The 27,791-nt window shown below is 37.6% G+C and overlaps 1 protein-coding gene across 24 annotated transcripts in view; it reads right to left on the bottom strand.

The window, feature by feature from the left end:
- Positions 1-27,791, bottom strand: part of rbfox1 (RNA binding fox-1 homolog 1) — a 636,526-nt gene that overhangs the window by 125,819 nt on the left and 482,916 nt on the right. The window contains exon 1 of one of the 24 annotated variants that reach the window (XM_066689840.1): positions 26,386-26,867. The exons of 21 other annotated variants lie outside the window; for them this stretch is intronic. In XM_066689840.1, coding sequence (XP_066545937.1) covers positions 26,386-26,529 — 144 coding nt within the window. In that variant the 5' untranslated portion in view covers positions 26,530-26,867. Of the gene's footprint in view, positions 1-26,385; positions 26,868-27,791 lie in introns of those variants that run through there. 2 more of the 24 variants (XM_066689836.1, XM_066689837.1) reach the window with 2 other exon arrangements.

Consider the following 27,791-nt stretch of genomic DNA (forward strand, 5'->3'; position numbering starts at 1 on the left):
AAGGGGTAAAGGGTGCTATTCAAACCAGAAGGCTGTCAGATAATGCTCTTGATTTTGTTATCAGATACTATTTATATTATAATATATATTTAGCTTTCAACATATTTATTTTTAATAAATTGACTACACAAAGTGCACAAAGTAAACCTTTACAGACTGCTAAAAAATATGAAAAGGACTGGATAATTGAACTTGTTAATGACACAAACAGCAAATGTGTTTCAGTTAATAAAAATATAATCCCTGTGCTGTGCTGAAAACAAGTTCTCTCTATTCAACCCCCCAAACTAGAAGTTTTCTGAATAATATCACCCTACTGTATTGACGTATCTATAATACTGCATTTCCCGAACAACGATGTGAAGACAATGTCTGCAGGTGGATTATTTCATATTATGAACAGGCAAGTCAACTGGAATCGAGTCCTTACATGGCTTACATTAAAATAATATTATATATTTTCAATGCACAACAACTAAGGAGATGTTTGGGGACAGTTATTTTAGGCCTGAGGGCAAACACTTGGCTACCTCATAGGAATAAACCATTCTGACATCAAACAATCATCATGGTCTGAATCCAATTGACTCTAGACAAAAGTATTGAGATAATCAGCATATTAAAGCCAACACTATAACCATATGTTAATTATGTAAATGATTCATTTTAATCAGCTAGAACCATGTAAAGAGTTACTGGGAATGCAAATGTAGGGAGTTATTAAAAACCTCATTAATATTCATCTTGGTTCTGTGCATGAATGTATCCATCCGAACAGATGAATTAATAGTTTGATGAAAGATGAAAGTGCTGGAGGGGAAGTCTGTGGAAAACCATCTGTCTTACTTTGTATCCCTTCCAGGCCTGAACTGTTCAGAGACGACTACAAGTGGAAAAAGCCCCATGGACAGACAGAGGCTGTTTAAAAGGTACTGTGAACAGTGCAATTGGCCAACTGTTGGTGGTGTTGCCATTACTCTGATACCTGTTTTAACCTTCACTCAACCTGACCTGGGGGTTCGTATCAGCGGCTGTTCATTCAGTCAATCCACTGAACACGAGCTGTCTCCACGTCAGATATCAGTCTAAAACATCTTCATCGTGACACTTTTGTGACCTGTGTGTGACCTTTTAACAGACATATTACATGTCAAATATAAAAGCCAGTCTTAAAGTATTTTAACTCTCAAGACATATTCACCATTTTAGCTGGACAGAGGAACTTTACATGAATCTGTAATATCCAATAATCTATTTGAACAAACAGTAAGGCATCTCAATAACAAATCAAAGGCAGTTCATCTCTTTCTTGGTCAGAATAAGTATCTGTATCTTTCTATTTCTATATATTGCTCCTGATTTAAAAGCTAGCTAGTTTTGTACTGTATAAATCTAAACACTCTCAGCCCTGCCTTAAACTGAGTCGTGTTACAGACGGAGAGATTCATAATTCTTACATGCACATACTATAAAAAGTACAATTTATTATTTACAGAATGGAGGCTAGTGACAAAAATAAATTGTACATTAGTGTGATCCTCTGGAGCAGCCCGGCGCGCGGCTCTCAGACCCTGCTCCTCCGCAGCCCCAGGCACTCACAAAGAGCTCCATCTGTACTTCACAATTCAAGCTACATTTTATATTGACCCTGCCACGTTCCGGCCATTTTCATCAAGCAAGATTATTCCGACAGTCTGCTCTCAGAAAGGCCTATATTTCAACCTTTATTGCACAGCTTTCAAAAAAAGGTCCAGAACTCTAAGAGAAATGCCCTTTCCTCATTCCTATGCATTTTTCATTGCTCATTTTGAGAGGAACGATTGCGGAGAGCTGAGAGGAGCTATTGGAATTATATCCCATAAAACAGCTTTTTGAATGTGTCCAGTCAACTGTTTGATGAAAGCAAAGTAAAAATAACTTTTTTTTTTGTAAGGGAGCAGAGGGATTTAAAACATAATTGGTTGAGTCAATGGTTTTGTTCTGTCCTTTAGTTTTACCGGTTTCCTTTATTTTACTTTGAACGTGTTGAGACTCAAGACTTGACGTTCAACAATGTGAAATTTCAAAAATGTAATTTATCTATTACAGGTAGGTGTAGAAGATAGGAGGTTTAAACAAAGCATAACAATGCTTGAAACCAGTGGTAGTTGTGGGATTTTAGACACACACTTACCCTCCTTTCCTTAGGAACACAATAGGGTTTTATTTTCAGAACAAGCTTTGTGTCTCTAATATTTAACGTTTGCTTCATGAAACAGATCAGTGCATGACCAGGCTATACAAAAAATACAGAAAATGGCCTGTCCTGGGTCAACACCAATGTCACCCAAACATGGTGGTCTTTGTCATATGTGTGTTCAGGGTGCAGGGCTGCTACACTCCCATCTTCTGAAAACCTCAACAAACAACAACAGCGGGAGCCATCCATATAAGAGAAGAATAGGGCTGATAAAAGTACAGATCATATAACACAGTTGGTATTCTTTTTCTTAATATGGTGTTTGATTGAGGCTGCAACTGGACTTAAAATAGCAGCCTTAAGGTCAGGTATTGTTTTCAATTATAACTACATAGACCCCTCCCCCTATTCTCCAACGGGCAGACACTATTCACACAGCTCTGTCACTGCTGTCGGCTCATTGGTATTCCTGAAGCTGGGATTTCCTTGGCAGATGCCATTTGATGCAAATTTTTGTGGAGGGATTCGATAAAATTGGCTTCATTCAGCAGTTCCAATGACCTTCTTAGGATACACAACTACTCCTCCATATATGCTTGTAAAATACATAGGCAGTAAAAACACCTAACAATGTAACATTATCACGATTATATACTGTTCTGGAAAAAACAGTTTATATATATATATATAAATTAATGAATATGTGCTTCCTCTGTGCATGGGTTTTGTTGACTATGAGAAAGTATATTTGAATCACAATATACAAACTCAGTCATCAGGACTCTGACAAATAAACTTTTATTAAATATATCTACAACAATACTACATCAACACACTGACAATATCAAGATCTGCAAAGGAGACATGTCAAGGAGACACAATATCTCCAAAACTCTTCACTTTCTGAATCATTGTTCAAGACTATGGACTGGGAAGAAAAAAGGAATCAAGTGAAACTGAGCTTAGATCCGTCAAAGACATCGTCATATTCAATTTTAAGAACTCTCAGATGCAAGCAAGAAAACTGGACTGAAAATAAAAAACAGTCATATTTAACAGCTTTGGTAAATCTATGCAAACTGAAATATATCAACGGATACTCTAAAAAGTCAAAAGTCATGTCTACCTTGAACAACAAATCAGCACAGACAAAGACATTATGGAAGAAATCAAAGGAGAAGTGAAAATGTGATGGAGTGCATTTCAAAGAACTGGCACACTGTTGAAAGGAAATCTACCCATTTGCCTGAAGTGAAAAGTATTTGTTCAATGCATACTACCATTGCCCACTGATGGTTGTGAAATCTGGTCACTAAATGCAAAAATGATACAGAAACTGTAGATGACAGAAAGATTAATGCTGGGACTAATAAATAGAGAGAAAAATAAATATGACATCATTGAAAGAGTGAAAAAGTTAAAATTCGGGCCGGACAATGGGCCGGACACATTGCAAGAAGAACAGATCAAAGATGGACAAATGAAGCTAAAGAATGTATCCAAAGAGATAATAAAAGACCTAGAAGATGACCACATAAAAGATGGGAGTATGAAATTATAAACCTTGCAGGTCTGACATGGAAAAGGGAAACTGTAGAGAGTAACAAGTGGAAACATCTTGGGAAGGCCTTCACCCAGCAGTGGATCGATATGCACTAGTGGTGATGGCGATAAAATATATATTATATTTTGGGATGCACTGTTCATATAAGGTTTCAAAGTGGCTTACTTATTACACGATTTTCTTAAATTAACTGTATGTGACCCCCTCCATTGTAATGTCTCTCCCAAAGCACACTCTTGTTCCCACAGGGTTAATGTGAGACGTCCCCAATTTTTTTTTAAAAAGGCCCAACATCAATTTCAACTGCCTTGGTGATGTGCGTATAGTGGCATTTGGTAATGACGGGAACATTCCAACAAATCGATAGTTATTTAATTCCCAACAAGCTCCTGAGTCCATTAAACCTGATTACATTCACCCATTTCAGCTGGGTGCAGTTATTTTTCCTACGCAGGCACTTAATCTATAAAAGGAACTTATGAGAACTTTCAAAAGCAATTTCAGCATCAATCAACATAGCATGCAAGGTGCGATTTGGCTGTAATTATTTACATGAAAGGTCTCTTTTTTCATACTGAATGCAGAGGAATGCAGAGGAAAACAAACAGACATCTTACAAATTGAAGTATGAATAATAAGTACAATACGTATTTCTGAAATTAATATAAACGCTCATGTGAAAATAATTACAAAAAGGACTGGTTAAAATAACGCAAGGAAATAATATAAAACTACATTAATTTCTGCAAAGGTTAACACCATTGCGGAAGCTGTTAAGACAGTTACATTCACAGGTATTCCTACCGATAGCACAACCTACTATGATTAATTATCTACCATTTCATCCTTACAAAACGCATACAAAATCAGTGAACAAAACAAGAACAAGCCAAAAACTGCTGGAGAAAACCCTGCCTTTCTGGTGGTCCTTTCTTTATAAAATGTTTAAATAAATTATTACTATAAATACAAAACCCATAATGTATTAATAATGGATAAACAAAGCACATACAGTTGTCTATAATATTTTGATCAAAACGTATCAATACATAATTATAATTACAATTATTCATGTAATTCATAGTTTTTAATGATATAATAATAATGAAAACAACAACAGTTAGTACTTACTACTACTACTATTATTATTATTATTATTATTGTATAAGATGATCAAATCCTGAATTAAGATTAAGTTTAAGTAAAATGAACTACATTTCTCACTCATGGACAGATGTATTGTGATATAAAGTGAATGACAGATCTAGATCTGGAAAGGCGATGACTACAACTTGTATGTTGTATATCTGTATGTATGTATTCATGTATATATATGTGTGCGTGTGTGCACGCGTGTGTTCTATATATAGTGTAAATTCCCACACTCTCGACCTTAACTCTAAGCAATATCATGATAAGTTACTTTGCCTCCTGTATGGCTGTGGGATTGCTGAGTCCCTTGAAAGGCTGGGGTGGATAGCAAATCCTCTGCCCTGTGGTCAACCTCGAGAAGCCGAGGCATGAATGTTAAACAGCAGCAGGATCAATACAGGCGAATATAGCTCAACTACACCATTTGTTCAGCCATGAGAGATGTCAATACACAGATTAGGGTGATCCATCTTTTTGATTTCCTACTGTCTTCTCCCTGACTATATGAGGGCTTTTGCCTGTATTAAAAGTGTTTGCTTTCTCAACCATAAAAATTCCAATTATTACTCTAAGTGCACCGGCGTTAAGTTGCTTGTTGGAAGCAGTCCTCCATTACCTGAACAACTCCAGTGAAGTATGGCGCGGTCGGTAAAATCATGGAGACTCCATAGGGATGAAGAAGGACTCCTTGAGATGACAGCATGGCTTCAATTTCTTTTTTTCTCACTAACACACCTTTGATAACACCAAACAAATAAAAAAATAAATGAATGAACAAAAGAGTGAACTAATACATGAATAGTGAAGACTCGCTGTCCTATAAACCAATGGAGTAGCAATGCAATAAGTTCATGCTGGACCACAGAAAAGGACCAGCAAGTATGGGCGAGGAGAAAAAACAGAATTACACACCGTGACTGCCACTTAATGTTAAAATTTCTTTCAAGATCCTCAGATAGGGAACACAGCAGCTGCACAGCTAACTGTACCAAAAAGGAAAGTGCTATTTCTGTAACAGCCTGTCATGTGATAAGTCAAATACACTTCTTTTTTTTCTCTTATTGTGTACAAAGCACTAGGGTCTCTGCTGCCTGAATGCATACTCTTTCATGAGGGTAAGAACGGGAATTTTAATTGCAAAACTTTATGTACGGGGAAGAGCAAATACAAACAAGAAGAGATGTATCTGGTGAATAGTTAATATCTTAAATGTGTAGCAGGGATATAATTCATTCAAATTAAAGGTCTGTAAGGTTATTATTTTCTTTAAAATATGTTTCTCATTCTCCAACAAAACAGCATGGAAGACAGCTTCAAGTAACTGTTATTCCACTGATGAAATGGGAGCACAAGCTTTGAATTTGGTGGAGACTGAAGTGTCCAGAATCAAAAGTGTGTAGCGTTTACATAGCTCAGGTTTGTTAAAGTTTACTTTTTTGCTGCTGTTTTCATATTTAAAAATAATCATACACACTTTTGTATAGGGGTCTCAGCTAAAACTGGCTGTGAATACCGCGGGGAAAAAATAATAATGCAGGTTTTGTTTTTCGAGAATTTAAGGATCTAAATTAATTTGACACATGTGGAGCTCAGCCGGGCTCAGGGCGGCTTGCTGGTAACATTTGAAACGAGTCAAATAAGTGATTTTCACACAAGATTGCATAAAAGGGGTCTTCCGACTCAAAAGTATAAATGAGAAATGATATTTGACAGGTTAGGGAAAAAAGACGAGATAAAGACAAAAGAACACCTGTATCAGCTGGAAATGTGAGTGAAAAGTAGGCCTTTTCCGTCCCTTGCTTCCTTAATTACTTCTCCAGACAACTAATTAAAAGGAAGATTTGACATGATTTTTCAATTATTTAACAGTGCAGGCGACGCCACCTTTAAAGGTTGGCAGCAATTATTTTTCGTGTAGGGCAGTCCTGTTTTATGACAGCAAGATCCCCTCAGCAGCTGCCCGATGACCCTATTCAGTGACAAAATAACAAGTGTCTAACTTTAGTCATGCTGCACAACCCCCTTTGCGCTGCCGTCTTGAAAAGATGCCAGGCATGGCGCTCACAATATCAGGTGGCAGGGGCAGCAACAGCGACTACATGTATCCCAGACCATTCAAAAGGCCAAAGGTACCTAACATGTATGAGTAACGCAACACCTACAAAGTAATAGACTTTAATCTACGAAATAGAAACCCTCATATATTTCCTGGGGGTTGTTTCTCTGCTCTCCTTTTAACCTTGCCTGCGCTTACACACGCATCTTGTTTTCCACCTCGGTGCGGCCTCTGAAACACTGAAAACGGGAAGCTTTTAAACTGGCTACAGCAGTTTAAGCAATTAGGACCGCTCACATACTTTCCTGTTATTTGTTTAAGTAGGTACATTTCTGTGTTATTCAGACTGTATAGAAGAGTGAACCGAACTATGCGGAAAATGCAGCCAATTACCGAGATCCCGAAAGGACGGAGATTTGTTTCCACTATTTAGCTCAATCTAGGGTGGAAATCCTAGAGACCTGTTTACTCAGGATAACCAACTAGGACACGCCATTTCCATGGTGGAGATGCTGAAGGAACTGAGCCTGCTCTGCACGCTGTATTTCAGGATAGCCTGGGTTTTGCTCCTTTGCCTCGTCCAAATATCAATTCTCTAACTACAACATGCCGTGGACACTTGGGAGGTGTAAAGGAGAGAATCTTGATCATTCACTAAACACTTATTATTTTTTGGTATTGTTCTATTAATATATTATATATTCATATAAGATAAAATAAACATACTTCAATTGATATACACACACACACACACACATATATACACTCACCTAAACGATTATTAGGAACACCTGTTCAATTTCTCATTAATGCAATTATCTAACCAACCAATCACATGGCAGTTGCTTCAATGCATTTAGGGGTGTGGTCCTGGTCAAGATAATCTCCTGAACTCCAAACTGAATGTCTGAATGGGAAAGAAAGGTGATTTAAGCAATTTTGAGCGTGGCATGGTTGTTGGTGCCAGACGGGCCGGTCTGAGTATTTCACAATCTGCTCAGTTACTGGGATTTTCACGCACAACCATTTCTAGGGTTTACAAAGAATGGTGTGAAAAGGGAAAAACATCCAGTATGCGGCAGTCCTGTGGGCGAAAATGCCTTGTTGATGCTAGAGGTCAGAGGAGAATGGGCCGACTGATTCAAGCTGATAGAAGAGCAACTTTGACTGAAATAACCACTCGTTACAACCGAGGTATGCAGCAAAGCATTTGTGAAGCCACAACACGTACAACCTTTAGGCCCCTTAGTGCCAATTGGGCATCGTTTAAATGCCACGGCCTACCTGAGCATTGTTTCTGACCATGTCCATCCCTTTATGACCACCATGTACCCATCCTCTGATGGCTACTTCCAGCAGGATAATGCACCATGTCACAAAGGTCGAATCATTTCAAATTGGTTTCTTGAACATGACAATGAGTTCACTGTACTAAACTGGCCCCGACAGTCACCAGATCTCAACCCAATAGAGCATCTTTGGGATGTGGTGGAACGGGAGCTTCGTGCCCTGGATGTGCATCCCACAAATCTCCATCAACTGCAAGATGCTATCCTATCAATATGGGCCAACATTTCTAAAGAATGCTTTCAGCACCTTGTTGAATCAATGCCACGTAGAATTAAGGCAGTTCTGAAGGCGAAAGGGGGTCAAACACAGTATTAGTATGGTGTTCCTAATAATCCTTTAGGTGAGTGTATATATATATAACAAAAACATTTGAGTTAGAAACACTTTATAAGGTGTTCAGTTGTTCAATGGATTGAAAGATACATTGCCCTCTTGCTTAAAAAAAACAACAAAACATCAATTAAAAATAAATGCAGGTATATAAACATCAGTTTGTGTCAACTATGATAACGCTTATGCATGACAACAAAAATCTAAGCAAATTAAATCACAAATAGCAGGAATGATCACGATGGCGCCTTTTGCTGTCTGTCAGGAGACAAACAAGTTATCAGTTTATGTAAGTGAATTTCCATTCCATTAAGAAGACTGAAGATTGCCCCTTACAGAGACTCCAGAGGGACAGCAATGAACAGGTAAATGCAACTTTCAAAGAGGAATAATATGATTTAAAGTTGTTTACTTAGGCCTTAAGTTCAGTTACAGCAAGTATTGTATAGCCTACACGTGGGCACATTTTGACCACTGCATGTCCTTCCAATAAAAACCTGTTTTACCGGTTTATGTTTTTAATTCTCTATACAAACTCTGTTCCAAAAAGATGTCAAAAACAAGGCAATAATAATAACTCATTGTTTTCACATATACCAAACTCAACATTTAACCAGCTGCGTTTGATATAGAGTGAATGAATTTATCTTCTTCTAGTCACTATTCACTGTTTGCAAATACTTTTTAGCTTTTCAATATAGGTACACCTCAACACCTCATACTGGCAATGGCTATCCTTTGATGACATCCATGACATTTTGAAAATCTGTTAAAGTTAGATGGTGATCTATTCCAAATAAAAGAAACAAACTAAAGGTGAAAACAAATACTGTAGAATATCACAAGAAGAAGGAACACATTCCCTTTGGACGTTGTAAAGCAATTCTCAGGAGGCTTGTTGGAACAGTCCATCTTTGATAGGTATAATTGGATTCCTGCACTTTGACTCTTCCCACACTGAGTCTTAAAAGCTGTTATGGGGCTTTTTTATAATTAAAGATTTGCTACAGTAGCAGGAACCCCCTGCCTGTGTGTGAACAACATCCACAGCTAAAGATCTCTCCGCCTGTTAGTTGACCACGGTGCAAAAGTTTATCTGAAAATCCTCCCAGCCAGACACAGCGAGTCTCTGTGATGGCACACCACAAGGTTGTGAAATTGAATCCCAGATAGCCTCTGTATCTCTGTCTCACATTGGGGATTGAGGGGGTCAGGGAATTATCACAGCTTCTTTGATGCCAACAGCAATGCTGGCTGCCTACCAGAAGTCAGGAGTGGCTGGCGATGGTCCTGGAGAAGTTTTTGGCATCTCTGGATGTTCCTCTTTAAACTAGATGTACCATTTAATCAAGTACAAATGAAGTTTTATACAACGTATAGTGGACACAGAATAAAATGAATTAAACTACATCTGTTGTTTTTACAGTAGTTTATAATAATTGCCCCTTTGCGTAGCTATTATGCATGGTTATACCGTAATGTTTAACTTCTCCTGTTTTGTATGACCAAGCAGCCACAAAGGTTATGCTTTTTATTTGTTCCCTAGTTTCAAGGTGCTTTTTGTGCTGTAAAATAGCCAACAAAACAAAGCGTCAATGTTTGAATACTCAACGCCGATAATGTCTCTCTAGACTGTCCACTGAACCGTAATCAATGCGTTTACTCTTATCAGATCCCGTGCTGAAAATTAAAGAGTTTAACACAAGCTGATGCGTTTATCCGGATTGACAAATATAAGGTGCGTTTATAAATTACAATTGTTCCTTCGATCGACACAACAGAATGAAATGTCTCCTTTATATATATACCAAATTGCGTGCTCCCTTTTCTTTTAAGAGATCAAACAAGTTTTTATCCTACTCGCACTTTTCAGAACCACGAATACATACAAGTGATACTATTTATGAAAGTCCCATTTGTTACCGCTATATGCCAGGCTACTAACGACAAAACAGGGTGGAAAAACGAACTCCTTCCAATATGTCTCCCTTTATAATTCAATTTCCCACACATTCTTTGGATATTCAATGTGGAACAAAATCTTTCTTGGAGGGATGTTCCTCTTGTCTGACTCGGTATAGACACAACGTTGCATATAATCAAAGATACGGAGACTCGCTGAATTCTGATCCTAAGTTTAAGACTCCTGCCGAGGCCTTAACCTGCAGCCTCAGGCATGTAAAAGCATGGCAAGCAGTAGACTTTGCTGGCTGCAGCTGCGAGCCGAGTTAGTAAACCATGAAACTGAGTATCAGACACCTGCTTCTTTTTTTATTTTCCCCCTCTGCTGAGGCTGCCAAGCATATGCAAAAGCAGAGCAAGGGATAGGGACCCTGTGTTAGCAAACAATTCACAGCATAGCACCACTGCCTGAAATTAACTGCCATTTTCAGCAGGGGGTCACCGACTCGATGCTGATCTTTTCTGTCTGACAGCAGGAAAGTGTTAAACGTCTAGAGGTCCTCAGCACGCCGTGTCTTTAGATCTCAAACTGCACACTGCCCTGATTAGCCTAAACTGGCCTCTGTTTAATTCATCTGCTAACACCTTGTTCCTGAAATGCTCCAAGCTATATTTTATATAATTAAGTTATAAACCTCAGGGCTTTGCTCCTGTGGGATAATGCGAGGAAACATGGTGCCTTCAGATGTTTAGGTGGGTATTTTTTTTTAAGAAGAAAAACAAACCATGAAAGCCATGCTAACATCTTCATCTTGCTAATGTGCTAAAACTGGCTGGATCCCAGCATGGGGTTCCATATATTATTAATAGTATGTGCAGCGCTTTCTGTAGTATTAACCTATGGATGTATCATAGAGCATTTATTTCAATAAATCTTGATAAAAAGGAAACAACTCTACACAAGATGCACCTACACAAACAAATACAGTATTTTAATGTAGTATTTAGGTGCTACATTGACTGCTGAACACGCACTTTCCAAAGCAAATATTTTCCTCACATTGAAATGTAAATCACAGAATAAAAATACTGCCTTACTCCTTAAAAGATGAATGCAGGATACCCTATAAGCAAATCTAGAAATAACTCTCTTCACAACCCAAAACTACCAGAGATGCTGTTCATTCTAAGGTACACTAATACAATATTTTATTTTCCCCTACTAAATAAAACTGTCATCAAACCAGAACCATCAAATACATTTCATTACTGAATTTAACAATTAATGATGGTGTTCCTTCATCCAGTTTCAATAAACAAAGTCGAGTACAGCAATAATATTTTAGAGTACATCACCACGGACTACAGCTGCTGTTGTGATCTATGCACGGTACGACATTGCATTTGTTTTCTTTTGTTAACCTGTCCCTCTCCTTCCTCTGCTGTATAATTTAATATTGCGTTGGGATGTATGTAAACAACAGAAACAATGCTCCAGCTGCCGGACTGCTGTCCTATACCTTGTAGACACGGGAAAGTACAATATGACACTCACGCACCAGAAACAACCCAGGGCACTCTCACAAAGCAGCACACAACACAAGGTAAACGTGTTTTGTTACATTTCTAAACCTGTCTTCTGCCTCAGTACTCTCGCCGAACCTCATCTGCACAACACCTGGCACGTTCTCCCTCTTTTCTGAAAAGTCGCACGGTACTGGAGACCTTAATCGTTCATCGTAGGTTTGATTAATTTTCAAAATGCACGCTGCGGCAGCTTGTGGATGTATGTAGGATTGGTGATACGATGGGATCCTGCTATTTTCACAGCACAGTATTTATTTTTTCAGCTTCGCGGACATGCTGGGAATCAGATGCTTGCAAAGAAACTAATCTAACAACTGAGAGACGCGAATAAAACTAATATGTGTAAATGTTTTGTTTGTGACCACATAAAAAAAAAAAAGAACAGCTCCATTAAATTAAACTATTATGAAGTCGCCTATATTGCAGAATGCTTTTCTTTGATTTCATGAAAGACCAAATGATGACCCACATTGTGACTCAACAGACATCAAAAGTATCAACAGCTCCACCTCCACCACCATCTCCTTAACCCACAGTGCTGTGAACTTTATGTATGAGAAACATATGTAAGAGGCACCAAACTATAAATTCCCACTGCTCGCCTGGCAAACGGGACTGTGACATTGTAAAAAGCAGTTTTTTTTTTTGTTTACTGTTGATGTCAAGCACCCTCCACCCTCATTAGAACAGCATGACTGGAAGCCATGAAGAAGTGTGTGTTTTAATGAGGTGCTTGTTATAATGATCCTGCTCGAAAAAAGGATTTAATGCAGCTGGGAATCGAGCATTAAAGACTTAGATACACAGTTACCAAAGACATTTTATTTTTATTTTTTAGCGGAAAGGAGGGTGTGGTGGAGCATAATAAAAGCTCCTGTATTGTATATATACATATATGTTTAACGGTCACTACACCAATTTCCTCTCAATTAGCTTTCAACTAGAATACTATATATATATATATATATATATATATATAGGATAGTGTCTGGTGTTTTTAATAGTGTCAGGATTGTGTGTGCTTCTGTACAGTGCACCAGTAATATTAAGAGTACAATAATTAGGTCACAAGTAAAACCCTTGAAAAATTGGTCAAGAGAAACCAATTGTACTTTTTCCCTTCTTAATAGCAGTAGCTTAGTGAAGGCTTTTGTTTGAATCTTGATGGAATGCATCTGTCATTGCGGCCAATACAGAAGACTACATTGGCTTTTGAGTTCCCCTGAGCAATGGATGAGAATAGTTAAAGCTGGCCTGCCTCTCCCAACAAAAAAAAGTCCCTAGACAACCCTCCCACCCTCTCCCCTTTGCAATGAACTAAAGGAAACGAAGGCAAGCATCGCCTTCTTCTGTAGTCAAATCTATATCCTCATTAGGAGCAGCAAAATAAAAATGAATAATATAATTCAGCATTTTTTATATAACTAGAGGGGGGGGTGGAGTCTAAGTACAGATGAAAAGCACTCATGTAATCAGTTCAAAGAGAAGTCTGGATCTGGAATGCAGAAACTATCAATTCGGGACATGGGTTTCAAACACACTGTACAATCTTCCTTTGTTATATTACTAGTCCTTATAGGATGGATGCAAATATGAAATAAATGTGCCACAATGTTTTGCATTATCTGTATTTCATTTGTGTATAATGGAAAACTTTATTTAATATGCTTACTTGGAGTGCATGAAATTAACACCCAGTACGTTTACTGTAAAGGGAAAATTGCTTCTTCTTCTTCCGATTAATTCTGTGACTAATATCTAGGAAATAAAGCCACCAAAATATCCAATGTGCTTAACATTAGCCATTCAGCATTTTAAAGTCTACTCAAAACCAGTTTTTAGATGTGTTACGTCCATTAACTGTAATAATTATATCTCTGGAAACCGAAAGCACTAAATTTATTGAAGTGGGTAATTTTCTGATAAAGGAGTTCATTAAATTACCTATAAACGGAGACTCCCGTAAATTTGCAAAGCTCACTGATTTTCTACCAAGGGATGATTTTTTTTTTCCCCTCCCTAGTTTTTCATTACATACCCCACACTGTACTGTATATTACTGCTTACAAACATTCATGAAGGACTTGGGGCCTGTATATTTAGTACGTTTTTCTCATAAACCAAGCAATTACAGGATGAATGAGCTGAACATTATTTCGCTAACTGTATTCCCTTTGGAACTGCGCAAAAGTTCTGACATGAATCCAAGAAAAAAAACACCTAACTAGAACATTTAAACAATTCGCCACCCACAGTGTGTTTTTGGAAAAGCAGCCAGCTTTTTTCAGTTTTGCATATATGAACAGTATACAACAAAAGTAATAATAATAACAACAATAACACAATTCTGATGATCGAAAGAAACTGAGTGTATTTTAACGATCAGTACTATCTAATTTTTAATTCAGATAACAGCATGGAAGCACCAATGTTGATTACTCTAATGGTTGATTAGCGTCTACCTTTATCTAACAATGCTAAGTACAATAAAATAGAGTGGGCAGATATCTTCAGAGTATGAGAATTGCAGGAAGGCATGTGACAGCTTGCTGTTTTTTTAGTAATGCTTTCTTAAAATGAAACCGTGTTTCCAGTGGGTCCTGCAGAGAGACACCCCAGAATCCCTGGCCTTCATTCGAACAATTACTGATGAGTCCTCCCAAGACAACAATGCTATCTCTCGAATACAAGTTTAAAATTCTAACTCTGAGGTACTGACAAACAAGAAATGATTGCAGCAAGCTGCTTTTCTACTTGAACAATTTTTAATTTCACAATTCTAACTGGCCATGATTAAATGAGAAATGATCTACAACTGGTGCAATTTTTTTACAACCCAAGCTGCGTATTTGAGATGAACCATCAGCAAGAGTTCAGGTTTCAGGGTAACCTAAAACGACATAATTCCTGAAACAGCTGTATCGGTCCTTCTCCATCTAACTGGTTAAGGAGAAAGCAACTCCTGGAATATCAATGAATATCTCTTCCCTAGAGTATAATACATGTATATGAATTAAATGCTGCATTAGTTGACATTTACACATATAAATCTCCTGTCTGTCTGTGTCTGTACAAGTGTGGGTATGAGGGAATCGAATCAAATCCAACGCTTTCCTAAAAATACAATAGAGACAACAGAGAGAACCAAACAAAAATGTACAGCCAGCAATGGGGGCGAAAACCCTTGCTCCATGTAGGTGGTTCATTTTTACAGTCATCATCATAATCAGGTGGTAGAACATCAGCCAACACAGCTATTTCCACAGCAATGGCGGTGGTTTGGTTTCTCTGCCTGATTGCATCTGTGCCACAGTTAGGAAACCCATATACATAGACCTGAGTGTTTTCCATGCATGGTCACAGACCTCATACTTGCTAGAACCATTTCATAGCCAACTTGGCAATCAGGGCCTCATTACAAAGTGCTGTAAAACACCCAAAATCAAAATGAAGCCATGATGTTAAAAAGGCTAATTAATCTATAGAGAGCAAAACACAAACAAACAAACAAACAAACCATGAGCTGCAGTTTTACACACTTCCAATGAATGTAGCAGATGCTTTGATCCAAAATGATATCTAGCGACATATTCACATATCATTATGTGGGTTCGTCACAAGAAAATTCAGATAGAGTCATGACCCCCCCCCTCCAACCTGGGAGAGGGATACATCCAATAGTGGACTGACATGGTTGTCCTGTCTGTATTTATACATGAACACCTTGTAAATAATAGCCGACTATTTGCTATGAGTGATAGGCCTTCACTTTCTTGTTTCGAATTCCTTAAGGCTCAAATAAAAACAGAAGTCGTGTCTTACCCCTTGTTTAAATAATGCTCCTTGCTTCCAATCTATTCCCACACCAGAATAAATACAGAAAGAAAAACACTTCCAACAGTCTCCATGTAAATGTAATATGTATTTCTTGCTCTAGTGCATTTATGGGGGGAGTTGCTTTTAATATTTAAAAACAAAATCCTTCCTTGTGTGAAGATATTGAGCTGTCATGTGTGTGGGTGGGCACTGGAGAGTAGCCCAGTCTAAATCCGCTATCCCACCTAAACCAGCATTAAGGATTAGAACACGAGTTGCCATAGACACTTGAGCCTTTTCTTGCAACAAAATGAGTTTAGTTTTGAAAATGGCCATCAGAGAATGACTGGTTGAAATATACATTGAAAACAAAATACTCATTTTCATGATTAAATTGGTGTTATCTATTTTTTAAGGGGTGTTCCTCTGATGAGTATCAGTTCTCTCATCATGCAGTCGATTAGTGTTGCCCCTTTAAAAATGTCCTGTTTTTATTTTTTAAAATTTTTTTGGCGGATGCATGGCAAAATTAATTTAATATCAACAAGCAAATATGTGCTGTGGGCAATTGCTCGATTCATACGATGAAAATGTATAATACGATCAGCATTTTCTCATGCTAATGGTATTGAATGCTTCCCACTTACTGAAACTACTGTGCAAATACTGTTTATATGATACAGCACATGTATTTTTATACAGATTAAACACAAATGGAAGACGCAGCACCCCCTCAGCGAAAACCAATAGAACTCAAAAGACATCAAATGGATTCCATTGAGTAGTTCATTTATTCTTTATTGGAATCAGAAAAATTAATTCCGGAAATTAGGTGAGGCCAGAATCTAGGCTTCCTAACATCTCACTACTTAAAATAAAACATGAAAAATAACACAACAAAAAACGGTGGCAAAGCTGAGAGATTATTATTTTTTCTTTCCTCTTTTGATTTATGAAGACAGCATGTACTGCATTAGTCAAAACTGCTTAGAGTGCTGGGACCATTCCTGAGATTCCTTTATTAACAGAACCGGGCCCCACCAGCGAACAAAAGCAGTGGTGCGGATGTGTATAAATCATTAATACTGTGATGTGCAAAGGCTGAATTTGCTGCGTTAGCTTGAAAAGCCTACCCTGCACTACAGGGATTTCAGGACTGGAATTGGCTGCTGTGAAATGTACTCCATCATTCACCATGCTTGACGCTTCCGATAGCTTTGTTCTCTCTCTCTCTCTTCCTCTCTCTCTCGCTCTCATTCCTGCAATGCCTGCTTTTTACAGCCAGAAAAAAAGTACTCCACACAAAAATGCTCACAGAAGTTAATTTCTCCTATTTCCAAATAATGTGAACCTACATGCAAATAAAATCCATAGCAACACAGGCTTGCTAATTCTCCACCGCACGCAATATTCTTTCTTCAGGGTTTGACATGTTTAAGGTCTGGCTATTAAGGGAATTAGATTAAATGCTTTGCAATGACGTTCAATTTCAAACGGCATCATACCCCAGATTTTTTAAATAGAATACTCAATAGTGCACTTCACATGAGGAAAGGGACAGCAAAGATAAACGACCAAGTAAGATTTACTAGAGCAATACATCATAGTTACAAAAAACAGCCAACATGTAAAACAACTGACTATCTAGGCAAGCTTCCTTTAATTTCAAAGCAATTTAAAGAAACAGACATAATACAAACATAGCAAAGCTACCAGGAGCAAAATACTGCATCTCCTGGCACACTGTGTGCGGTTCTGCCATACAGAACATGAGAAAAAAAAATCTGACATATGCCGCACGTCACAAATGGTAATGAACCCAAAAACATGTCGCCAATAGGATGCCAAAAATACTTACAACCAGGTAGGCCCAAGGTGTGATGTAGAAGGAGGATTATTCAGGTCAGGAAATCCACTGGCAGTTCTTTTTTTAACATGGAACCTTACAGAACCTTGAAACGGTATTAAAAAAAAACAAATAATAATAACAATAAGAGCAATCTAAGAGCTGGAACAGGAATCAACGGCCGAGAGAACAAGCAGCATTGCAGCAGAGGTTCAGGCAGCCTTTCAGTAACATAAAGATTACAAGAATGAGCCCACAAATGCATGCAGAAGTCACTCCGCATTACATGATAATGACATTCCCAACTGAAGTAAATGAAGCCCCCACAGTGCTTTGCTGTCAGCTTTGAAAGTATCTAACTATGTTTTCCTACATGAAAGAGACGACCTTTTTTTCTCCCCCTGCCACACAGCATTAATTGAGCTACACAGCCACGTTGCGACCTCGCAGCACACATTGCGGATCAGGGCAAATCGAAGCGTAGGTAAACCATTAGCGACAGTTCAACCACCCACCTTGGTCATTTATGTATGTATGTGTTTATTTGTGTTTATTTTTTTTAATATTGAAACACCTTTTCACGTATAAGATCAGTCGTTTCATGCACAACGCAAGATTCGACACATGCGTCAGAAAAGTGATGAGTGCAATTACTTCCACTGGCAGAATCGACTCCAGCAGAAATAGCGCTCTACCGTAACGACTTCTTTCCAAGTTCTTGCCCCCCTGTCTTTTTCAGTGTCATACCTTCTCTTTCGAAGTTCAGTCCATTATTAATTTAAATGACAGCATATTCCTTTGGCAAAAGAAGGCGTGTTTGAATTGAGCATCGCCATACAGGAGGGCTCACGCGATCCTTCGATATGAGTCCCGTAGTCACGAAGCCTGTGTCAAGGCCTCAACTCTCTCTGTTCTCAGATGTTCGTATTGATAAAACGGGTCTTTTAAGGGAACTTTAACTTAGCCTTTCCTCTGCAGAGTGAGAGGGCGGGTTTTAACACCGAGTCTGTATAGGCACTTTGTGATTTTAATGAGATGTTAGGGAATGATACCGGAGGAATTGAGACATTTCCTCTTTTTCACATCTATTTTATATAAACAGACACACACACTAGCACGTATATTTATTTATGAATGTACACAATTTAGTACACTGTGCAGACTTTGATTCACTCTAAAACAGTAGCATGGCATCTGTAATCATGGAGAAAGCCCCACTGTGCTCCTCCTGCTTGCATGGCACTGAATCACGACACCTGTTTTGGGATGAATAAGGCACGACCCTAGGTGCGAGCTGGAAAACTCTCTCCTTTTCTGTTTCTGTGTCCTTTTTGCATTCCACCATATCATTCTGCATCTGTATGTGTTCAGCAACAACAAAAGGATGGGGGATCAAAACACGGAGAGATCTCCCCACAGCGGGAGCCTGCTACAGGGAGCAGGACGGGGGGCTCCATCCACCCCTGCGTGGTGTGGACATTAAATATGCTATTTTCCTCTAATTAAATTCACTAGACTCCTGCCTTGACAGGGGAGGAGGGGAAGTCATATGTAAAATAAGTCAATAGCTCTGGGTTGCATTCAGTCAGCAGTAAATGAGTGATGTTAGGAGAGAATTGACAGAATACCTCAAGAGAGCCTAAATTAAACACTCAAATCTAAAAGTGATGGCAAGACAATCTATTTAGAACCTTGAGAAATGACTGTTAATGTTTCGGGAAGGATTCAGAGGGAAAGAAAGAAAAATCTGAAGGGTGCTCCAGTAGGCTGCTCTATCGCCAACTCCTCCAGTTACATTTTTAATTACTCTGAGTTCACAGAGAATTTGAAAAGACCCCAAAAAAGTGACAGTCTTTTCTTAATAAAATATGAATGCATATAATTTATATCACATTAAAAACCCGGTGCCAAAGATACTGCTGTACTTATTCTGATAGAGTAACTGAACAAGTACTTTAAAGGGCACATCTATGACTGCAGCGATAACTCACAGGGAATCAAAAAAAAAAGGTTTAGTGTCTAATTCATGTTATTTCTTTGCCTTGCCTTTCTTTATATGAGACTGTGTGAAGACTGCTGTACCATTTGGAAACTGTCACCCAGCAATACATAAAAACTGCACACTAATTCAATATAAACAGCATGATAATCTTCACAGGGCTATACCAGGTACATGGGAGGACAATCGAAATGGTAGGACCAGCAGCTATGCAAATGGATCCCAACACTATCTTTGAATCGTATTCCTACTCAGGGAGACACATCCAGCTCAAGTGACCTGTGATCAGACAAGTTGCGAATCGTAGCTAAATAAGTAATTGCTGTGCTGTGCTTCCCCCTCAGAGGGCACTGATGTTCGTTATTTTTGGTTTGTTGAACTCTAAAGCTCAAAATACATTGTTCCCCCTCAGTCTTTCAGCTGCTGGACAATTACTCAGAGCCAGCTGTAAGAAAAACAGATGGTGAATGAGCATTAGTAATGTGGACTTTTTGTTTTGTTTTAGTCATGCAGGCAGAACAGTGGCTGTGTGTTCTCACATGAAAATGGGCATGAAACAGCACACAGAGAAGCAAAAGTGCGCAGGAACAGATGACAGACCGACAGATGCTCACACTTCATTAGCTCACGATGGTTAGCAGCTGAATTAGTTAGGTGTGTTCAAGAAGACAGTTAAGCACAACCTAAGCCAGTAAATTGATTCCTTTTTTTTTGCAGGAAGAAAATATTTAAAAGTAGTGATTTCTGATTACGATCATATTTTGAAAATCATTCAACCTTTTTCTGCAAAAGTGTAAATTAGTATCTTCTTTAAACAGGTGAATAAACCTTGTATTATTTACAAAATCTACAGATCACACAAATTAATGTTTACACAAACAAATGTAATTTCCAAGCATAATTTAATTCCCATCATGCAGCACAAGACGTGATTGCAAATGTGTATTGTATTTGTTAATTTCTTAAATGTAATAAGAAAAGAAATACTAATGCACTGATTATATTTGGATGCAATATATTTGTGATGGTTCTAATGTTAATTACATCTGGGACAATATGAGAAGAGGGATATAATGGCCATATTGCAATGCACTATAATGACAATTCAAGAAAAATAAATATATTTAGATAAATGTGCTGATGGCAAATTAAACTTAATTGAAAACCTGCAACATTTCAGCTACAGGTTCTTGGTAGAACTAACATGGATCCAAGTGCATCCAAATACGCATAGCTTGACTACAAAGTATTGCAATGACATTAAACCTAAATAAAAGAAGGCATCATTATCAACCTACTGAAGGCCTCTCCACTCACACACAGGCACATGTGCCCACAGACTCAGCAGCAGTGCAGATGCTACAGTTTTGAGAGGGGCTACAAACATCACCTCCTGCCTAAACATTGGAGTGTGTGTGTGTTTGTGTGTGTGTGAGTGTGTGTTTTATACATAAGTATTGAAACAATACAAACCTTGAAATTCTGAAATGAAAAGCCTTCCTGTTTGCTGTCAAATAATGGGTTTGGGTGACGTACATACTGGGTTTGCATTAATGAAAAAAAAAAAGGGCAAATGAAAGAAAAGCCTTGAAAACCTTTAGAAAACTTATTTCGCATCATAATTCAAGCCGATAACCAAGTCCTTGTTAACCTTGAAAGTCTGTGAAACTCTTCCTTGTAAAACCTTTTAAAAATGACAAAAAGCAGAACATGTCGGTTTACTCTCCTTTCCTTTATCTGTTTAAAAATGCATGTAAAATGAAAAGCGGCACATTTATTTCTTTAAAAAACTAATTAAAAAACAATATTTCTACAATATTTTAAAAAGTATTTTGTTATGCATTTTGCAAATGAGATCAGCTGAGACAAAGAAACACAGGCAAACTATTCGATATTTATGTCACAAGCTTGTAAAAACAAATTGCTTATTCACTCAGCTTAAAATAAATAAATAAGTAAATCTTTTCAACAAATATTTGATCCCTTCAGTGAAATACAACCCTAAAACTGATAATTACTGAGATATATCTAGTTTTGAGAATGTTATAGGTAAGGCACATAAAATAAACTATCAAATGTCTCTAGTTATTTTAACACTGACAATCATGAACATGGTTTAATCAAGCATAACTATATCAGTCAGTCTCTCTTATCTCACTGAGGAATTGTGTTGGTAAAAGCCCACAGGGCAGTCAGTTAACCTCAATTGCAATTTACCTCCGAAAACGTTATTATTCACTGCCACTCCCCCAGTACAAAACCAGCTGTAAATGAGTTTACTGGTGCTGGATAGTTCATAAGATTTTGATTGCATGGTTCTTTGATCAAATATACATTGGATTTTATTTACATGTTCTCTGTGGCACAAAATAATAAGAAAACACTATATTTCTAAATGTGTGTGTGTATATATCTCATTGCAGTTGTAAAAAATATTAATTAAAACACGGTTTAATCCAAACACGGTTTCATTAAAAAGAAAAGTTGGAGAACAAATATTTGGACTACTGTAGACTGATGTCTTCGCAATCACAGAATATGAAAATTAAATACAAAATGGAAAGCACAGCAACACAACCCGGCTTCTTCAGAAAAAGACTCACAAGACATGGCACACAAGAGTTGAGAGATGGAATACGAAAAGGACAGACAGACATGGACTACTTTCCAAAGTTTGCCCCAAGACAGGAGATTGCCCAGCATGAGGAGTTATCTGAAAGAGGAGGAAAGTTCTCCCATGCTTGTGGAAAAAAATAAATACATCGCAATGTGGAGACAGGTGAGGTCAATAAGGCTGCTAGTTAAAGCTGTGTGGCTGATGAGACCAGGGCACATCCACACACTACATCACCTGAAGAGGAGAGGGATATATTTTTTGCCCGTCAAGCTCGGTTAGAATCCCTTCTCTAACCTTATGGATGCCACATTAATTATGTGAAGGTTAGAGATACAGCAAACCATTTATATAAAACAGGTTTGAGTTTATATGATAGTTCATGTTGCGTGAACGGGTAGATAAATAGATGTGTAGACGGCGAGATGAATGGGTGGGTATAGACAGAGATGCGTGCGTGCAGGTGGACGGTCAGCTATACAAATTGGAAAATACAGTTTTGCAGATTTTACAATAGTAACTAGAGCAGAAGCAATTATACACCAGACACAAGACATTATGCCATATACTACTGCTGTCAGCTGGGTATACAGTGAACACAGCCTGGATTCATCTACAAAACCATCTTCACTTAAATATACCTGTACCTTTATGGACGTGAATGGAAACCTATTCCTTTAACAACTACGCAATGAAATGCAGTGAAACATATCCTTCATATAAAATATCAATCTATTTTTTTATGCACTTAAATGAGGTTTCTATGCATCTTAGTATGTATAAACATCTGATCTTTATTTAGGTGTTAAAGAAGACAGGAAACATATTGTAAATATTTGAAAAGCGTATGATTTTTAGATCTAGTGATTTGTTGTTTTTAGGTTAATCCATCAACGATTTTAACATTAACAAAATAACTAAATTGTAACAGGAAAAAATACAGTCATCATATGTTGCATTGTATTTATTTATTTTAATTAGTTCAATTTTGGGTGATACTCTGTAATTAAAAATGTAGTTCATGGAAAATATTCACCATTCAAAAATAAATGTTAATTATTATTATTATTATTATTATTATTATTATTATTATTATTATTATTATTATTAATTATGGAAATAAGAAACTAGAACAGTCACACTACTTAGTGAAAGAGATCCCTACAAGTTATTCAGACGATAGGAGTTTGACAAACATTTTGACAGGTCTGTTAAATTAAATGGTAAAAAAAAAAAAAAAAGGCTGGACATGACTTAGAAGATTGCAGATGAAAGAATCCATTCAGGTTATACCCGGTACTGTGAATAATTTAATCACATGAATCAAACAATTGTTGACACTACAATAGGGCAGCATTACCAGTCTCCAGGTAAAATGGTGGCAGCAATAAATTAGAACACACAATGCAAAAACATAAATCATATTATATGGGGAAGCTTCTAGGGCAGAACAATGTACTTTATTTAATAGCACCCAAAAAAAGTGACCTTGTAAAAAACAAATAAGGCCAGCGAGTGTTTTAATATTGGTATGGATAGTCCTATATGCAACTGATACTGAAACATAGAAATCTACTTTACAAACAGCATAGCATGCTGGGGAGAAACAGACACAGGGCCACGAGAAGCTACGCATGGCTTGCTTATTTTAATTTCTGTTTATTGAAAGCTCACTTCTCTGGGTTATTGTCCAAACTTAATAGTTTTAAATGTACAGTGTGAAGATGCATTTTACTGGAAGTAGCGAGGCAATAAATGTAAGAATTTAAATGTCGGGAAGAGATGATTAAGCTTGCCTCTGTTCTAAGCAGGCTGTGCGGTAGTTGTTGTGTGTTCTCTCTCCATGGGCGTTTATAAAGAATTTATTGTGAAGCTACCACTCTAAATGAGTGCTAAAATCGCCCGAAGGTATATAAAACGCAACCTATTTATGGCACACTTGTTAAAAACAAACCCAATAAGGAACGTCATTTACCGGGTCTTTTTAGCGGAGCTGATTGAAATATTAGTCAGAATCCTATTAGCTGGCATTGCTGTGACCCTTTCCCTCTCTCACCCATGGGGAACCAGTTCACCTCTCATTAAATGTTGTTTTCATGTGAAGGTTTTTACATCAACTGACTTTTCCATCAGGGCTGAAGTGGCACCTACATGTCAGCTGTACACGGTCTCAAGTGACTTAAAACTGCATACGTGTCTGCAATAAATTCCTTTAACATCATTTATATACCGCATGTGCAGAAAGATTAAAGCTATAATATGTCAACTGAACTGAATGTTTATTATTATTATTATTATTATTATTATTATTATTATTATTATTATTTCTATTGTAATGATTATTATTATATCCAGTGCATCATTATTGAGGTTATTCATTCTTCTGCAAAAACACCATGAATAAAAATATATAAAAACATCAATTTTGTAGCAAACATAATATTAACTGATACTAAAAGGTTTATATTACTTTCCAGTACATGTAGACACACATACATGCACACACACCCACACACAAACATGTATGCGCACCTGTGTCAATCCTTTTCAAAAAGAACAATTTCAAATTGCAAGTTGTTTTGCTCACGTTAGTTAATCTACCACAGATATAACACACTCAGACTGAAAACACCCTGCTGATGTTAAGAAGGATATTTTAGCTCCATCACAGAATAATATCTATCAAATATTACAATTGGGGAAATAAAACAATGCCTTAAAGACAACAAAAAATAACCATGTACGTAAGGAAAATAAAACATTTTTCTTACAGGAGAATTTGCAATTACATTAACATGTAATGCAATTTACAACGGATAAGGTAAAGGTTAGAGGTCTCACAGAAGGTTAATGGTTGCTCAGTGTTACAGAAAAGAAGCAAATGAGATCACTGTTCATTCAGAGAAGAAGAAGAAAAAAAGTCGCGGTTGCATAAAGTTACATTTGATTTGATATATTCCCTTGGAATTTCAATCACCATATGAAAGCTCATTATGGCTGCAGACGAAGTATGGAGAAATGGTGTACATAAAATAAAGCAGCAACTTCAAATTATATTACCGTTAAGTACCAGTCAAGAAAATGCAATCAACACCAAGGAGCCACTAGACTTCAAAATAACGGCAACAACAAATATTTAAAATCCTATATTTCACGTCAGGCAGTTAAAGATATATATGCACTGCAATGAAGACATACCACTACATCACAATATGATGAGATCGCAGTCGTGCCAATGCTAGCAAACAATAGTCTACGCTACTTTCACTTCTCATAAAATTATGCATGGCTTAAAAAGAAAAAGGATTAACTAATCTAAATATACATTTGAAAGATGACATTGATCACATAAATAATACGTTCACTTTTCTTGTACCTCAAACCTGCAATTCTGTTTTTAAATTTAAACTAAATCAATGCAATTCAAAATAAGGTAAAGGGCAACACCACAAAACCTCTAAGCAGTAAACCCAAAATGCCATTAAAACAATTCAATAAAGAAAAACATACATACATACACACATACTTACATACATACATACATACATACATACATAAATAGGGGGGGGGAAATCCAGATGGGAGAAGTGCAGCTGCATTTAATAATTTACCAAGTTTGGCGGCTTCTGTTGCTGCATATTTTATAATGCGTCACTTTTCTTAAACTGATATATACTGAACACTAAGGGCTGCACTGTGCATTGGCTGAAGAATCTGCTACGTACATCTATAAGCTACCCCACCAGAAGAATATAAACTTGGAAGAAGCACAGCACTCGTTCACAAACACAAACACACACACCCTCACACACACGCACACAAAACAGAAAAACTGAAACAGAAAGGAAAATCCCCAATCACTTTTCACCACAGCATTTCAAACAAGAGATTAAGAAGCTAAAAAGATGCCTGCAATCCTAACAGTAAACACAAGATACAAAGAAAACAACACAAACATGCACATTTTGCTGAGAACAGAGATGCACTTACCTGCTGTAAGTACATGAAAGTCAAGGCACAGGAGAGCTGGGGGCACATGCCCACGTTAGGCAGAGCGACGCACGTTGCACCCGTAAGGGGATGCTGCATTGTGTTTCTCTGAAGTCTACGTAGAACGAGCGAAGGGGCTTGCATGCACGCACGCCTGTCCTGTCTTGTCAGCTGAGTTTTACTGGTTGTTGGAGTTGCTTGTCGGGCTGGCAGCGGCTACGCTTTCGAAGCAGTGTGTGAGTGGGACCGTGAGAGAGAGTGTGTGTGTGTGTGTGTGTGTGTATGTGTGTGTGTAAGCCTTACAAAAGCTCACTTCTCCAGCTCAGTCAGGGCCCCCCAGTAGGTTCAAGAGACTGCGAACGCAACATTGAGAGAAGACAGAGCCTGCAGCCTATCGATGGATGTATGCAACTTCCCTGACAGTTCAAGGCTGAGGCAGCGCAGCGAACGGTTAGCTGCTGACTAGTGGAGAGAGACTGCCTCCTTCGCTGGGGCTTCACTCGGCTGGTGCTGATGCTGTACGGCTTCTCATTTGTCAAATGGGTCCTAGGGCAGAGTCTTTTTCCATTCACCGAAATTCAGATACCGCATTTCTAAAATCCCTGGGGAGGGGAGGAGGGGAAGGCAAGGAAAGGGGGCTGAATCACAAATAGCTGTTGAGGTTTTTTGGAAACTAATGTCATTGTCCGGTTGGAATTGAATTGCCCTTTTGATATAATCATTTAGATACCTCCCTTTTATGACCTGCACCTGACACAGGATGAAAATGGAGATGACTTGTTCCAAAAACAAGGAATAGAGGACCAGATTGGAGAAACTTACTCCAACAAAAGGATATTGATTTACAGACATTATGCAAATGTAATTAAAATGTTCTTTATCCTGATTTACAAATCTTTATTTATGGATTTATTTATTTATTTTGCTTTTGGGATTTCTCATTGTTATTTTATTTTCCTTAAAATTATCTTTTCTTTCTGGTGAGAAAATTCTCATTGAATTTTCTAAATTTGAATGATACCATCCTCGCATCCACCTCCCATAGACCTACAATTCCCCTACAAAAACACCCTAAACAAGAAGACACTGCACAAAATATGCACACTATTAAATGAGAATCTTGATAACACACAATTATTTTTTAAAGTTTTAGGATCTCTTCACTGAAAAACACATACATCAAACGCAAAAAAAATAATAATAAAAGTACATGAAATAAATACGTTGCTATCATTAAATGCATTAAAAATGTATTTACTTACAAATGGTGTGCTTGGCAGGTAGCAGTGGAGTGTTCTTCACGGAAATGGGATTGTTACAAAAATACTAACTCACTACGAGATCTCCTGGCAATTGCCTCTTCTAAAATACAACTCACACACAACATCAAGCAAATTATTTTTGAA

The sequence above is a fragment of the Amia ocellicauda genome, chromosome 17, assembly GCF_036373705.1.
Source record: "Amia ocellicauda isolate fAmiCal2 chromosome 17, fAmiCal2.hap1, whole genome shotgun sequence".
In the NCBI taxonomy this organism is placed as follows: domain Eukaryota; kingdom Metazoa; phylum Chordata; class Actinopteri; order Amiiformes; family Amiidae; genus Amia; species Amia ocellicauda.